This window comes from Euwallacea similis, chromosome 1 (genome assembly GCF_039881205.1).
Source record: "Euwallacea similis isolate ESF13 chromosome 1, ESF131.1, whole genome shotgun sequence".
Taxonomy (NCBI): domain Eukaryota; kingdom Metazoa; phylum Arthropoda; class Insecta; order Coleoptera; family Curculionidae; genus Euwallacea; species Euwallacea similis.
The window spans coordinates 9,416,512-9,430,118 of record NC_089609.1 but is presented as its reverse complement, the minus strand read 5'-3'; the positions used below and the strand labels follow the sequence as shown (position 1 = coordinate 9,430,118).

General features: G+C 35.9%; 2 protein-coding genes across 6 annotated transcripts; both read right to left on the bottom strand.

Annotated features, from left to right (window-relative positions):
• Positions 1–18: 18 nt before the first annotated feature.
• On the bottom strand, positions 19–10,901 carry MYPT-75D (Myosin phosphatase targeting subunit 75D). Of its 4 annotated transcripts, none has more exons than XM_066391817.1 (9): positions 6,888–6,950; positions 5,850–6,108; positions 4,459–4,660; positions 4,163–4,406; positions 3,985–4,110; positions 3,862–3,937; positions 3,591–3,808; positions 1,440–1,575; positions 19–1,388 (listed from the first exon to the last, which is right to left on the bottom strand). In XM_066391817.1, exons 1-9 carry the CDS (start codon positions 6,912–6,914, stop codon positions 1,006–1,008), a joined length of 1,671 nt encoding a protein of 556 aa, XP_066247914.1. In that variant the 5' UTR covers positions 6,915–6,950; the 3' UTR covers positions 19–1,005. The 4 variants fall into 4 exon arrangements, with proteins under 4 accessions (XP_066247914.1, XP_066247933.1, XP_066247905.1 ...); XM_066391826.1 differs by lacking the exon at positions 6,888–6,950 and adding exons at positions 10,568–10,645; positions 10,724–10,901 and having other exon boundaries at positions 20–1,575; XM_066391836.1 differs by lacking the exon at positions 6,888–6,950 and adding an exon at positions 7,150–7,317 and having other exon boundaries at positions 19–1,575.
• A 391-nt stretch (positions 10,902–11,292) lies between these two features.
• On the bottom strand, positions 11,293–13,388 carry LOC136411062 (stAR-related lipid transfer protein 7, mitochondrial-like). Of its 2 annotated transcripts, none has more exons than XM_066393467.1 (7): positions 12,895–13,388; positions 12,571–12,728; positions 12,247–12,522; positions 12,009–12,195; positions 11,803–11,952; positions 11,519–11,701; positions 11,293–11,468 (listed from the first exon to the last, which is right to left on the bottom strand). In XM_066393467.1, exons 1-7 carry the CDS (start codon positions 13,301–13,303, stop codon positions 11,335–11,337), a joined length of 1,497 nt encoding a protein of 498 aa, XP_066249564.1. In that variant the 5' UTR covers positions 13,304–13,388; the 3' UTR covers positions 11,293–11,334. The 2 variants fall into 2 exon arrangements, with proteins under 2 accessions (XP_066249564.1, XP_066249570.1); XM_066393473.1 differs by having other exon boundaries at positions 11,537–11,701.
• Between the last annotated feature and the right edge of the window lie 219 nt (positions 13,389–13,607).

Genomic DNA, 13,607 nt, shown 5'->3' with positions numbered 1-13,607 from the left:
AAAAAATAAAACGAGATAAATAAAAACTATATATACTTCGTAAAATTTGTTACCTCCTAGTAAATATCCTAAAAAACAATCTAATAATTCCTATAATAACAAATTTGACTGTGATAATACAATACTAAACTCCATAACTAACATTAAAAATAACAATAAATGGCAGTATTTAAAAATAATACCTAAAAAAGAGGAACAAAATTGTTTTTACACAAATGAAGTAATAAATAAAGGCAAAAATATAATTTTATGTAAGGACTAAATGTATATCAAGAAACTTGTACTAATGGCTCTTTGAACTTACAATTTGAAGCCATCGAACACAAATATGGGAAATTATTGCTTTTAAAGGCTAGTAACTTCCTATTTTAATAAGAGTTTGGACATGTTAAGGTGCACTGACACGATACACATATTTACAACTATGAAAAATTAAGTACCTTAGTAAATTCTATCACATATTGTGGAATGTATAAGTAGACGGACTTTCAAATAACGTATTTGATTCTCATTCAACAGGAAGCACCACTACGTTCTCAGTGTCTATATACTTCAATAATTTCTATTTCAAAGCTGAGTTGATTTGGATATTAACTTTAATAAATTATTTTTAATATAATAAATACTTTATAATATCACTATCAAGGCTCGAATTATCTCTAAAATTTTCCTATAAAAATATACTTCATCCAAAGTATGATTTTTTTATTTACCGAATTAAAACTGATTCAGAAGACAATTCCCTTCGTTTGGGGATACGTATGAATGCTTTAGTGCAGGCGAAATGAGATTTGCGCAGACTACTACCTCCAAAACCTTTTTTTCTTGAAACTAACTAAGAACACTGATAACAATCAACGACAAAACTATCACAATTAAGGCAACTCCTCGAAACTCTACCTTACCTTCAACTGCAGCTTCCTGCATTTCTCACAATGTGCGAGACATACCACGAAACAATTGGCAAATAAAGTTGCTGTTTTGAGAAAAAAACCTTAATGAATCTTACTGTATGACGCAACATCTCTTGGACTTGCTATACTCGATGTTCTCTTGCGTAGTGTCTCCAGTGAACCGGATTATATCGGGAGAATTTGCACTAGCAATAATACTGGACTCAGTTTCGTCGATGCTGCTCGCTGGAGAGGCCAAGGCCACTACGTCGTTCCCGAAAGACACTTCACTTGTGCTGTTCCTTATTTGCATTCTTTGCTTTTTCAGGTCAGCCAAGGTCCCATTCCCATTTATCGTCACCACTACATGTACTGTTACTTTTCCGTTTACGTCTGTGGTATAGCTCTTTTCCTTGGTGTCCAAAATGCTGTCATCTAAGTTACTTTCGTTGTCTCTGCCCTCAGGATCTCTCCTGTCCAGTGTTGCCAAAGCCCCTGGAAAAGTGTCTAGTGCACCCACTGCCTCTGCATTCAAACTGGTCTTACCGGTAGTGGAATTTAATTCGTTTCTTAATTTGTTAGTATTATTATTTGTACTGCTATAATCGATGCTATTGTTGTTGGAAATATTGTTGAATCTAGAGTTGTTGGTTGAAGATGATATGTCGTTGGTGTTCAGTCCCTTAGAACAATAAAATAAACTTGGAAATGTGACAACATCTAATGGAGGACTTAAATTCAATCATACCTTATAAGACAAACACACAACCGCAGTTCTCCTTTTTCTCATAATCCCAAACATTCTTCACCACCAACAAGCAAAAATCCGCACTTCCAAAATCCCAAACAACACTTCCTATACTGAGTAATGTGTATAACTGTTGAACATTTTTTTAGACGCGATTACATAAAATTAATATTGCATTAGATTTCACTGCAAGAATGTTTTGTTACAATTTTTGAGAGCGCACATATGAACTTCATATAATTGATGTACGGTTTTAATTATCGACGCTTTGATAAGTTCACTTTCCTGTATTCGAGGCCCAGTTGTTCATTTACCCAATCATCGACTTAAATAACGAGTTACCAATGTTGCGATTGTTTCTTAATGGCTCTAATTATCAGGTTGTTCGGAAAGTAATTTCGTTTTTTTATGTGAAAATGAATGACAGTTTTCGTATAATAAACAAATGCTTTATTAAATTATATATTGGCCGTTCTGGTCCAACACCTTTTGCCATCTTTCTGGTAGTAGCATAATTCCACGCTCATAAAATTTTTTGTCTTTGCTGGCAAAAAACTGATCGAGGTGGTTTTTGACCTCATCATTTGAGATGAAAGTTTTACCGTCTAAAAAATTTTGGAGTGACCGGAACAAATAATAATCCGATGGTGCCAGGTCTGGAGAATATGGTGGGTGTGGCATTGTGTCCCATTCAAGCTGTAAAAGCTTTTGGCGAGTGACCAAACTTGTGTGAGGTCTCGCGTTGTCTTGGTGAAACACTACACCTTTTCTGTTGATTAGTTCGGGTCTTTTCTGTTGAAGTGCATCCTTCAGTTTGTCCAGCTGCTGGCAGTGGACTTCCGAATTAATCGTTGTGTTATCCGGTAAAAGCTCAAAAAAAACGATTCCTTTAAAATCCCACCAAACAGACAGCATCACCTTTTTTTGGTGAATATCGGCTTTGGAAATGGTTTGAGTCGATTCATCTTTTTTGCTCCATGACCTCTTGCGTTTGACGTTGTTGTATACAACCCATTTTTCGTCCCCAGTAATGATGCGCTTCAAAAACGGATCATTTTTGTCACGTTTGAGAAGCGAATCGCAGACGTCAATGCGGCGACACAGATTTCTCTCTGTGAGAACATGGGGAACCCATATATCGAGCTTCGAGGATAATCCCAGGCCTTTCAAGTGGTCATAAACTGTTGAATTCGATAAATTTAACTTCAATCCGATCTCACGTGTTGTTATTCGACGGTTCGCATCAACTAATGCCTTTATGGCGTCTTTATCAGCTTCAACCGGCCTTCCCGAACGTGGTGCATCTTCGACATCAAAATTGCCAGATCGAAATTTAGAGAACCAGTTCTGACACTGGCGTACTGTCAACACACCTTCTCCATACACATCGGTCAATTTCTTTCTGGCTTGAACAGCATTTTTACCCTTTCTGTAGTAAAACAGTAGGATATGTCGAAAATGCTGCTTATCGCTCTCCATATTTAAAAGGGCACCAACCAAAAACTACTGCGTAGAATTAATTGAAATGTTTCACACACAAGCCTTGTTATATGAGCTCTCAAAGCATATAAAAATTATATGGCTTAAGTGTGAGGTTAAGTGCAAAAAAATACCATTAAATCCTCTGTCGGGAAAAAACGAAATTACTTTCCGAACAACCTAATATTTCTTATTAAGGGGTTTTAACATATGTATTCAAGTGAAAAAGTAACGTTGGAGGGGAAAGGTTGGGAAATACCATAGAACACCATATATAATTTATAGGCTTTTTTCAAGCTTATTTGTAGGATATTTTGTCTCAACGCAACGTCCAATATTTATTAGCGATTTTAGGAAGACCTCTTTCATAAATTTTGATATTTTTTTAGTGCTAAAGTAGCCCTAAAAATGGTTTCTAATCCCCCTAACCTAACCCTAATCATGACTTATAGAGGGCTTTTTCAACTTACATTAGTAGTCCCCGCTTGCAACCTCAGCCTTGCCTCCTCTACTGCATCCCTCCTCGCCGTCAATCCCTTATCCCTAAGTGAAGTCCGCCTCACGGACTGCGTTCGAGTATTGCTCTGAGATCGTCTCACTTTCCTTTTCGCCTCTGCTTGTCTCTTGGTTTCCTGCTCGTTGCGCAATTCCAAAATGCGCTCTTTAATTTCCGGATCCTCGCAAATATCTTCAGACAAAACACAGTAAAAGATGCACATTTTAAAGGAAAATATTACATACCTGCAGGAGTTTCGTCGTTTTTATTCCTGGCGTTCAAATTCGCCCCCGATTGAGCTAAAATTTCCAAGACATCAATCTGAAATTGCGAGTCAGATGAAAAATAACATGAAGGGAATTAGTTACATGTCCCCAACACGCGGCTGCATGAGACGGCTGCCAATCATCTTTATCTTTCACATCCGTTCGAACCCCTTGATCTAGCAAAAATTCCACCACTGAGATGTAACCATTAGCGGCGGCTATATGAAGCTATGAAAGAGAATAAATAAGGATCTCTCAGAAACTATGCAAAAACTCTTACCGGCGTAGCCCCTTGACTATCATACTGTTCCAAATTCTCTCCCCTCTGCGCATATGCCCGCACATCAGTCAACATCCGCCTTTCTGTACTCGCTCTCGTCTCGTCAATGAGCTGCTGAGTAACCCCATTCTTTGCCATCTCGCTTTCAATATAATCTAAAGCCTGCTCATCTTCGCAGATATCATATGGCATGTTACCGTCTGCATTTACGGCCAGGAGATTCGCCCCACGAGCAATTAGGATCCTAAGAAGACATACTTGAAAATTATGTATTGACAAAGGAAAAGTATAATTACTTGACGAGTTTTAGATGTCCACAAGTGGCGGCTGCGTGTAACGGTGTCCATTTTTCACTGTCCTCAGCGTTAACATTCGCGCCGTACTCCAAGAGAAGAGAAAGCATTGGCTCATTGTCGTCAATACAGCATTGGTGTAAAGCAGTCAGGCCGTCCTCATTACACGAGTCGGGGCTTACTCCCTTCATAAGCAGTCTTCTTACTGCAAGAAAAAATAAAATTATTTATTAAGCTCATCAGAAGGAAATCGTATATGTGACTTATCTAGTTTAAATGTAATAATCTAATGAGTGACGGTTAAATAGATTCGTGAGTCTCGGAAAATTAGCATGATTAACAAGGTAACTATTAAGACTATTATTAATCTAGCGATACTGTCAGAGTTACAGCCAATGAAAACTAAAGAAAGTGAAATTTTTATATTCACCTGGTAATGACAGATTTGTCAAAAACAAACATGGGCGGTAATTTTTATTTTTGTATGTTAATTGTACAATCTAATGCTTTATAGGTTTCAGTATTCATGGATCTTTTAGAATTAATGCTAAAATAATCTTATTATACAGTGTTTCTAGTATGAAAATGTCCAGCATCTCCAACATTTCCACTTTTAGACGAACAACTTGAAGGATTATGGTCCACCTTTCGAACCCAAAAGGCCAGGGTTCCCTTCTTGGGCCTGAATGGTCCGGTACACCCTTCAGATCCTATACTGCTGAGACCACTTTCTCTAACATGAGTGGTCAGGATTGCGTTGTCGAAACTGGACGCCAGCTCCGGTCGTTGCAGTTCGGATCTTGTTTATCGCCATCCAGATCCAGAAGGGTGTTTCCAGCCATCCTTACAAGAGGACACCACTCGTCCAGGTCCTGCATATGAAGACGTCCAGCAGGATTTTGGGAACGGTAAGAGATATAGGCTTTATTAAATGTCTAAAAAAAGTCTCTATATATGGCTATTTACAAGATACCCATACCGGACACTTTTGTCTTTAACACCCTGTATTTGTAAATATAATAGAAATTTTAGATGTTCTGCTCATACTGTTAGTGAGATCTTACTTATCAGCTGACAGGTGGAATTTCAATAATGTTTCGATCAACTGTGACAAAAATCTATAGCAATAAAAGCGCTTATTAACAATGACAGGAAAAACACGTATTAATCTGACAGTTGTCATTCACAGATACTTCGGCTGGACTCAAGCCAATATGAAAGAAACCTAACAATTAACAATATTGGCAATATATGGAGAATGGTCACAATTTATGTATGCCATTTTCAAGCGGCCGAAAGCCGCTCGAACAAGGTTATTATTGGTTCTTTGACCCCATCTCCTAGATGTTTCTTTAAATAATTTTTATCTTACGGTGTAACACAAAATTTATCACCTTCATCAATATCATTTCTGGCAGCCGCCTCCAGCAGTACCACGCTGTCGTCGAAAACAATTCCCCTCTTATTGCTCTTCACCGCTTTGTTGTTCTTCTTGCTGTGCTCCTTCTCTTTCTGCAGCCACTGTTTCAGCTGCAAGGCGCGTCTTTTCCTGGCAAGGATTAATCTCTCCTGCGTGGGCATTTGCTCGATATGGGGCATCTCCTCGATCAACTGACTGTGGTCCATCCTGGCGAGCCTTCTCAGTCTTTGAGCCTGCAAAATTCCCGCTTTACCATTAATTTCTTAACACATACGGCGTAACGAACGGACTGAAAGAACTTTCTTTGGTCGCAGCACACTCACTTATCGCCTATCTGTAGCGAAATATCAGGAGAAATCAATGGCATGCAATAGTATAATCGGCAATTAAAAATGAATAATACTTAGTATTGACCATCTTTCGCTCAAGCCAAGGTGATACTGTATGGTTTTAGGTCGAGTGCAGTGGCTTAGATATTAGACCTCAATACAAATTTTAAAAATAAGTGTGTTTATTTTTTCTGGTTAAATAAGCGCAAGGGGTTGAGCGTGAATTTACAAACCTCGCTCAATGTTTGATAAACATTTGTCTTGCTTAAAATCAGGCAGTGCAATCACGTAAAGGTATGAAAGAGCTTAGGTAGATTTCCGGAGATTACTGCTTGATATCCCCGCGCAAGCAGGAATTAATCATTAGTTTTTGGAAAACTGATTATCGGGGGCCGCTGAATGAATCCGCAGTCACAACCGTACCAGATACTTGCTTAATTATTCTGATACTACAGTAGAGTGGAACATAATTTCCATTTTTCCGATAAAAGTTGAGATAAACTCATTATTGGTTACCTCATAATGATTATTTATAGACTTGTCTAAAAGGCACGTTAAGAGGAAATAAATTTAAGGTAAAAACCTCAAAGATTAGGAACAAAAAATCAATCATTATTTCACACATTTTTTCCCAAGGCGAGCTGCATGACTTATTAATAAATGCCGAACCGCAGTGTTGTTACCTGAAAATATAAAAATCTTGATTGCATCAGAACTGGTCTTGCAAATCACCATCAGAGTGGCTGTACACACACAATGGACCTAATAATAGTGCATTTAGATACTAATGCTGAGAATAATTCTTGGTATGTTGGTCTAAAAATGGACAGTTGTTTGTGCGGAACCTGTACAGTATAAGCAATTTGCTTGTATAATTTCAATAATTATTTATATTCGTGCACTCAGTTTCAAATTTTCATGGGCTTCAAAAATATCAAATTTTACCTTATAACGACGGAATCATCAACACTGGAAAAACCGGACTCAAATCCAATGTAATGCCGGCAGGAACTGTGAAATATCGTTAATCACTATACAAGATAAACCTGTCAAGATTTGTTATTAAAATTATTGTTATATTATTAATTTATCCGCAATCTGAACTACCGCGGGCTCTGTTGCATAAGAACAATAAATACATGTGGATTCTAGTCAAACACTAATTAATCCCCATATAGAAACATATCTAGGTTTTATCTAATCTTATCTTATTGGATATTCGTTATAATCCAGGAACTATGTAGGAATGTACAGGCTAGTCCACGTAAGATAGTCCACTACCTTGCCCCAAAAAACATAAGGTTTAGAAGAAAAAGTTTAATACAAAAGTTATTCAGTTTTTCATGAATCGTTATTTTTTAATATTTTCGAAGTTACAGGATGGTCCCGAAAAGCGTGGCGAGGCAAAAATACATTGTTTTAAATGGAACACCCTATATTTTGTTACGGATAATAATTCTGTTTGCAACTGTAAGTATTTTTTGTTAATAGAAAATATAAAGAATTTTTAGCAGTTTTTGAGTTAATTTAAAACGAAGATCGAAGGAAAAATAAGCTTTTCAAAATTCCCAATAAATTTAATAGTATTAATTGAATCGTTTGAAAAATTGTCCAGTTAAAAGCAAAGGGTCGTTCTACTAGGGTATATTTTTAATTTCCGAGAAAATTTATACAGGGTGTGCAAAAAAACAAACTCTTTACATTTCAAATGCCTCAAACTCGATTTTTTTTAATTAGACACCCTGTATTTTTTAACAAAGTAAATTCTTGTCCTATTTTCCTAGTCATAAGATACGTTCGACTAGAAAATCTTACTTTCAATGCTATCAAAACATTAATAGGAACAATGAATTTAGAATTATCAAAGACGCCTAACTTGATAACGCATCAGTGAAATGCACCAAACGAGATATCAAAATGTAGAGAATGAAAAACCCTTTAAATTGAGGTATCACTTAAATCAATTTACCATCTAAAGTATTTGAGAGGGTGGCTCTGAAGGGTAGAAAATTGAAAGAGGTGCTGTGAATTTTGCATTAAAATTGGTCTCCCTCAATAACAAAATCAACGTGTTCCGGCGATTTTTTAAAAATCTTTCCTGTTTCAAGATAATATGAATGAGAAGTTTTCAAATTTACATCTTGTATAATACGACCTAAAGGGGAAGATCGAATGACGGCGCGAGAAGTCCCTCAGAGGGGCGATTCTTGGACTAATCCTATGGAATCAGTTCTCCAACCGGCTGCTGACAGTGGCCGAATGGCGTTAATCCAACGGCGTACGCGGATGATCTGGCCTTAGCAGTCTTTGCCATAACCAAAGAGACCCTGAACCTGAGAACAATAGAGACAACGCAGCTGGTGATGGTCATGATCAGGGAACTAGAATTACGAATAGACTGGAGATGGTGAAGCTGGCGGGCAGAAGAAAAATCGGAAGCCCAAGAATAACGATCGACGACCACGAACTTGTTACATAAAAAAATATGAAATGCTTCGAAGTATGATTTGATAGGAATACGAGTTTTGTTGAACATATTTGCAAGATAACAGAGAAAGTGGGTAATGTGTTAAGACGCTATCTGGGATCACATCGAGAGTAGGTGGACCTGGTTATGCTAGCAGAGCCCTAGGGCTGGCAGCTTCCTCTAGCATGTTATATGCTGCACTAGTATGGTGGGAAATGTTGGAGTATGAGAATTATGAGGCGCTACTAGCGAATCGCACATTAGCGATAAGAATGTCAAATGCTTATAGAACGGTGGCAAAAGACTCTGTGCTAATGCTCGCCAGGATCCCACCAATCAGAGATTATATGGGATCATATGGGAGCAGGGGATGCACAGTGGGATGAATACCAATGAGAGAATGATGAAATAATGAAAGAAAATATGGACGCCTGATTGAATGGTAAATATGCACTGATACAGATGTTTGCAGAACATGGAGTTTTTGGTTCTTAGTGCACCAGTAGCAATAACTGAGAATATTGTGCAATTTCACTACTCCAACAAACCTCCTAAAGTGTTATTCCCAAGCAAAATAAAAGAAAAAATTAATCAAACCTTATCCCATAGGACCAATAATAAAAGACGTTTCCAAAGATAGATAATTAGGAAAAAATTTCTCTATTTCTGAGCATTTCAAACCCGGAATTTTCATTTAAAATTTGAAGTAGTCTTGAATGAATCTAGGAAAGCAATTGTGTTTTATATGTATATTGTAACTAAAAGACTGTATATTGGGAGAATTCTTTTAACGTGGCTATGAACTTATGATTATAACTTGATTTAAAATTTATGATAAAGTATCTTCCACATTCTAATCTACTAGAAGAATTGTTGAATCTCTATGCCTTTCATTTTTGGCCCTTTTTAATAGTTCCTTCAGTTGAAGCAAATAATAGCCTAATCTATCATAAAAAAATCTTCTGATACCAAATTTCTTTTAATGCTATCAAGGTACCTAATGAGTAATAGGTTGATTTTGGAAATAGTGCTGAGAGTGTCTTTACATTTTAACTGCAGATTCATTTCACTAAAACTACCAAATTCTTTGTATTTTTTGGAAAATTCATAATGGTTCTGGCTGAGAACTTGAATTAAATCCAACTGCTGCCAATTTGGGATTTGATTCTGATTTTGAAAATATTAGTGGAGACTTCCTAATTTATCTTTATTAGGAATTTTTTATCTAGTTAACCAATTTTTATTCTTTATGATCTTGACCTTAGACTAACAAGTAGGTGTCCAGTCCTCAATTTTTTTAACATTATTGACACCACCATTATTTGAAGTTAAAGTAATTAGGGTTATTGAAGCAAGTATATTAGTAATTTTACATTGTGAAGTCTATCTTTTAACAACTGTTCTTAAATATTATGCTTCACTGATCTTTCCTTTTGGACTTGTTAAAATCCACATTACTTAATTATTTTAAAGCTTTGGTAGATAGCAAACTTTTGCTTGGCATAGCCCTGACGAGAGTTTAAAATCCCCAACACCTAAGAATACTAAACATATTTCAAGTTAGAATATGCCCCCATGGTAGTTTTAAAAATTTTGTTCAGTAGCAAAGCTAGGTAATGTAAAATGTTAGTAATCAGAATTAAATTTTAAAGGCAACATTCATTTTAATGCATTTGAACCTCAGGTGTATGTGATGATGGGCATTAGGAACTCTAATAATATTGAAACTCTTAAGTGTGAAGGAGTCAAGCTATTTCCAACATTTACAAGACTATTTTCTTCATCTTGAGCTACTTATTATGATAAAAGTCGGCACGTAATGGAAAATATTCTTGTCAAGCCCAACAAAACCTTAAGCCAGGAATGTAGGTCGAACTGACCAACTCAAGTACTCACCTCTCAAAATTATAAACTACTGCATATGGGATCACTTCTTGGTTTCAATTTATGCACCAACTTCTAACCAGCAGCATTCTAGCCAACATAATTTACGAGATATTTATGGTCCGTTGCAGCTAAATGCAGTTTTTTGCTGATATCAAATGAGCTTACCATATCACAGGAAAAACCAGAGATTATTTGAAAAATTATCGAAAAATGAATTATGTATTGATCAACTCCGGTTTATTTACTGAGCACGGAAAAGGAAACTGCAGTGACCAGTCCATAAATGGAATTGTTAATTAATGTTTAAAAAAGGTAAGACAAAAAATTTCATTTTATTACCAGAATCAGCTGTCATCTATCATCACGTAAATAAATTGTCACCTGACACATTTCTATATAGTTAGTAACTTCATTATCTCTCTCTTTATTAGAATGCGTTTGTGAAACAAAGATGGAATATTACTCATTATTGTTTCATTTCTATATAAATGTTTTAAAATATATACATGTAGGTAGATGTCTATTCTCTATTTTGTTGCCTGTGTATTGATTCCACACTCAAATGCGTAACCCAGAATATACAAACCCGGTAAACAGTAATTTTTAAGTTTACTCACAATTATTCAACTAAAAAAAAAATTTTAGTAACAAAATGATATATTCCAATATCGTGAAAAAAATTGTTTATAGTCTTATGACTACTGCTGCATTGACCTTGCTTAACATAACATAATTAATATAATAGCTACTCCTCTCTCCCCAACCCATAATAAAAATTAGGTAAAATAATACATTGGATGTAAATATTTCCAAAAATTGTCTTGTTTTGTTGAGTTGTTTGACTGTTGTTGTGGCTGTTCCTCATCGTTTGGTGGTGACGGAGCCCTTTCACTGATTCTTTCTAAATGACCTGAAAAAGCACCTGAGATCGTTAAAAAAAAAGGTTTGGGCAAAAACTACCTGAACTGAGAAATTCACCTTTTAACTTCAATTTCTCCATAGTTTTCCTTCGAAACTCTTCGAAAACGTCATGTAAGGCCTCCCTCAAATTTTCATTCGAACAATATTCTAATTTATTTCGTTCTTCATCCTCCCGCCGACCTTTCTCCTGCTTCTTGTAAATTTCGCAAGCTTTGCGAACACCTAGGTTAAGAGAAAAAAAAATTAGCAAGAAGACATTAAGGCTTTACAAGACACCCAGAATTTTATATATTGCTCTTAGATTCAATAAAAAACATACACACCTTTATATGAACAATACTGTTTGTAATTTTTACTGGCATGTCGCAACTTGGCCAAATAGTTTGGCATCGCACTTTTGGCAACCCAAGTTGTAACTGAGGCTGGAATATTCACTCCAGGGTTGTCAAAGTAAGTTAAACTAAACTCTATGCCTATTAATTAAAACATTTTCTTTAATTAATATTTTGATTTAAGCCCATGTGATTACCCAATTGGTTAATTTCTTTGTATGGTTTAATCACCATACGCGACCAATATTCTTCAACCCTGTACTTATCTGGGAATTTGGGAAATCGTGGATATTCTGTTGTTTTATTTATTATTATTATGGTGTTTGTGTCTTCAAATACTTTGTATCTTCTATTGAAAACATAATCTCGGTTCACAAACAAACGCTGTAAAATATACTTTTATCATTTAAATTTTACTTTTTATAGTAAACTTACTGGCCATTGCATTTCCCAATATAATATATCACTATTGGAATCAGATTCCCTTTCCCCAATTTCCAGTTGCACAGCTGTGTTGTCCCATTCTTTTCGATAATCTGTGTCAATTTGGGTATTCAAAAAATCCTCAGCAGATACATCTTTATAGGACCCATAAACCTTATACTCAAATAGACCCTCCCCATGAGGGCGTCTCCACACTACTAAGTCATCTTTTTCAATAAATGGCACCCAATGGTCCATACTTTTATTTGTAACACCCCCAGAACGGCACTAAATGTTAACTTTAAAAATTTGGCTTTTGAATTTTAAACCAATTACCTCACAAATACTGGTATTATCATTTGAAAGTTCTCCTTTGGCACATGATAAACACATTGTAGCTTCTTTTAAAGTACTTATGTAGCTGAGATCATTTAAATGATCCTCAAACTCATTGTCAGGTATTCTTTTTTCTTCCCAATTGTATACTGCAACCCCTGTTAATCAATTAACCCTTTAAGTTTGACTACATATTTATGAGAGAGTAATTAAAAAGTCCTAATAAGCCTTAGGAAAATGAAATTAACAGTGAGGAAGAGAATTATCAAAAACCTTTATAGAAACCTCTACACATACTAAATGAGCTCTAAAGTGAACACTCACCAAGAGCCCCAATAATAAATTCCCTGCCATTTCTACTAAGGCTAATACGCAAATGTTTGAAAAACTCCTTCAGAGCCTTTTCCTCCCACCACCTGGAATACAAACAGAGCATTTGTTGACCCCTGCGTACCCTTTGCGCCAAAATGAACTCAAATTGTCGAGCCCACATTTTTAATGTCTTCTCAGGACTGGATTTCAAAAACAGCAGCTTTCTGCAATTTCGAGCCTTCTCCATAAACAAGTCCAGTTGGTTTTTTACGTTGTTTCGATTTCCCCACATAGAAAATTGCCGTCTTATCATTAAATTGTACTTGGATAAATTCTTGTGTGAGCACCTTTCCAGGGACACAACATTTCTGAGGTTATGTTGCGGGGGGGCAAAATTATGGGAGAATCGTCTAGCATACATATTAGCAACAGTTTTGGTAGTGTAAATTTGTGAGATGAGGTCAATGAGATGAACTTGAGATGAATATTTGTAAATTTAAAAAAATTACGAAATAAACATGTCTATATTTTGAACTGGAATTTTTACGAATGGAGCTTTCATTGAAAGTGCATTCAATTTTGGGTACTAAGAGTCAACTTGCAACTGTTCTGTGTTCGAAAAATTTCATTTTTTGTTAAGTTTCTTCTATTTCTAAACCAAATTGAATTTTTTGTAATTTGTTTCCAATGTGATTTAACCAAAAAGATATAAATTCACTTAAAAT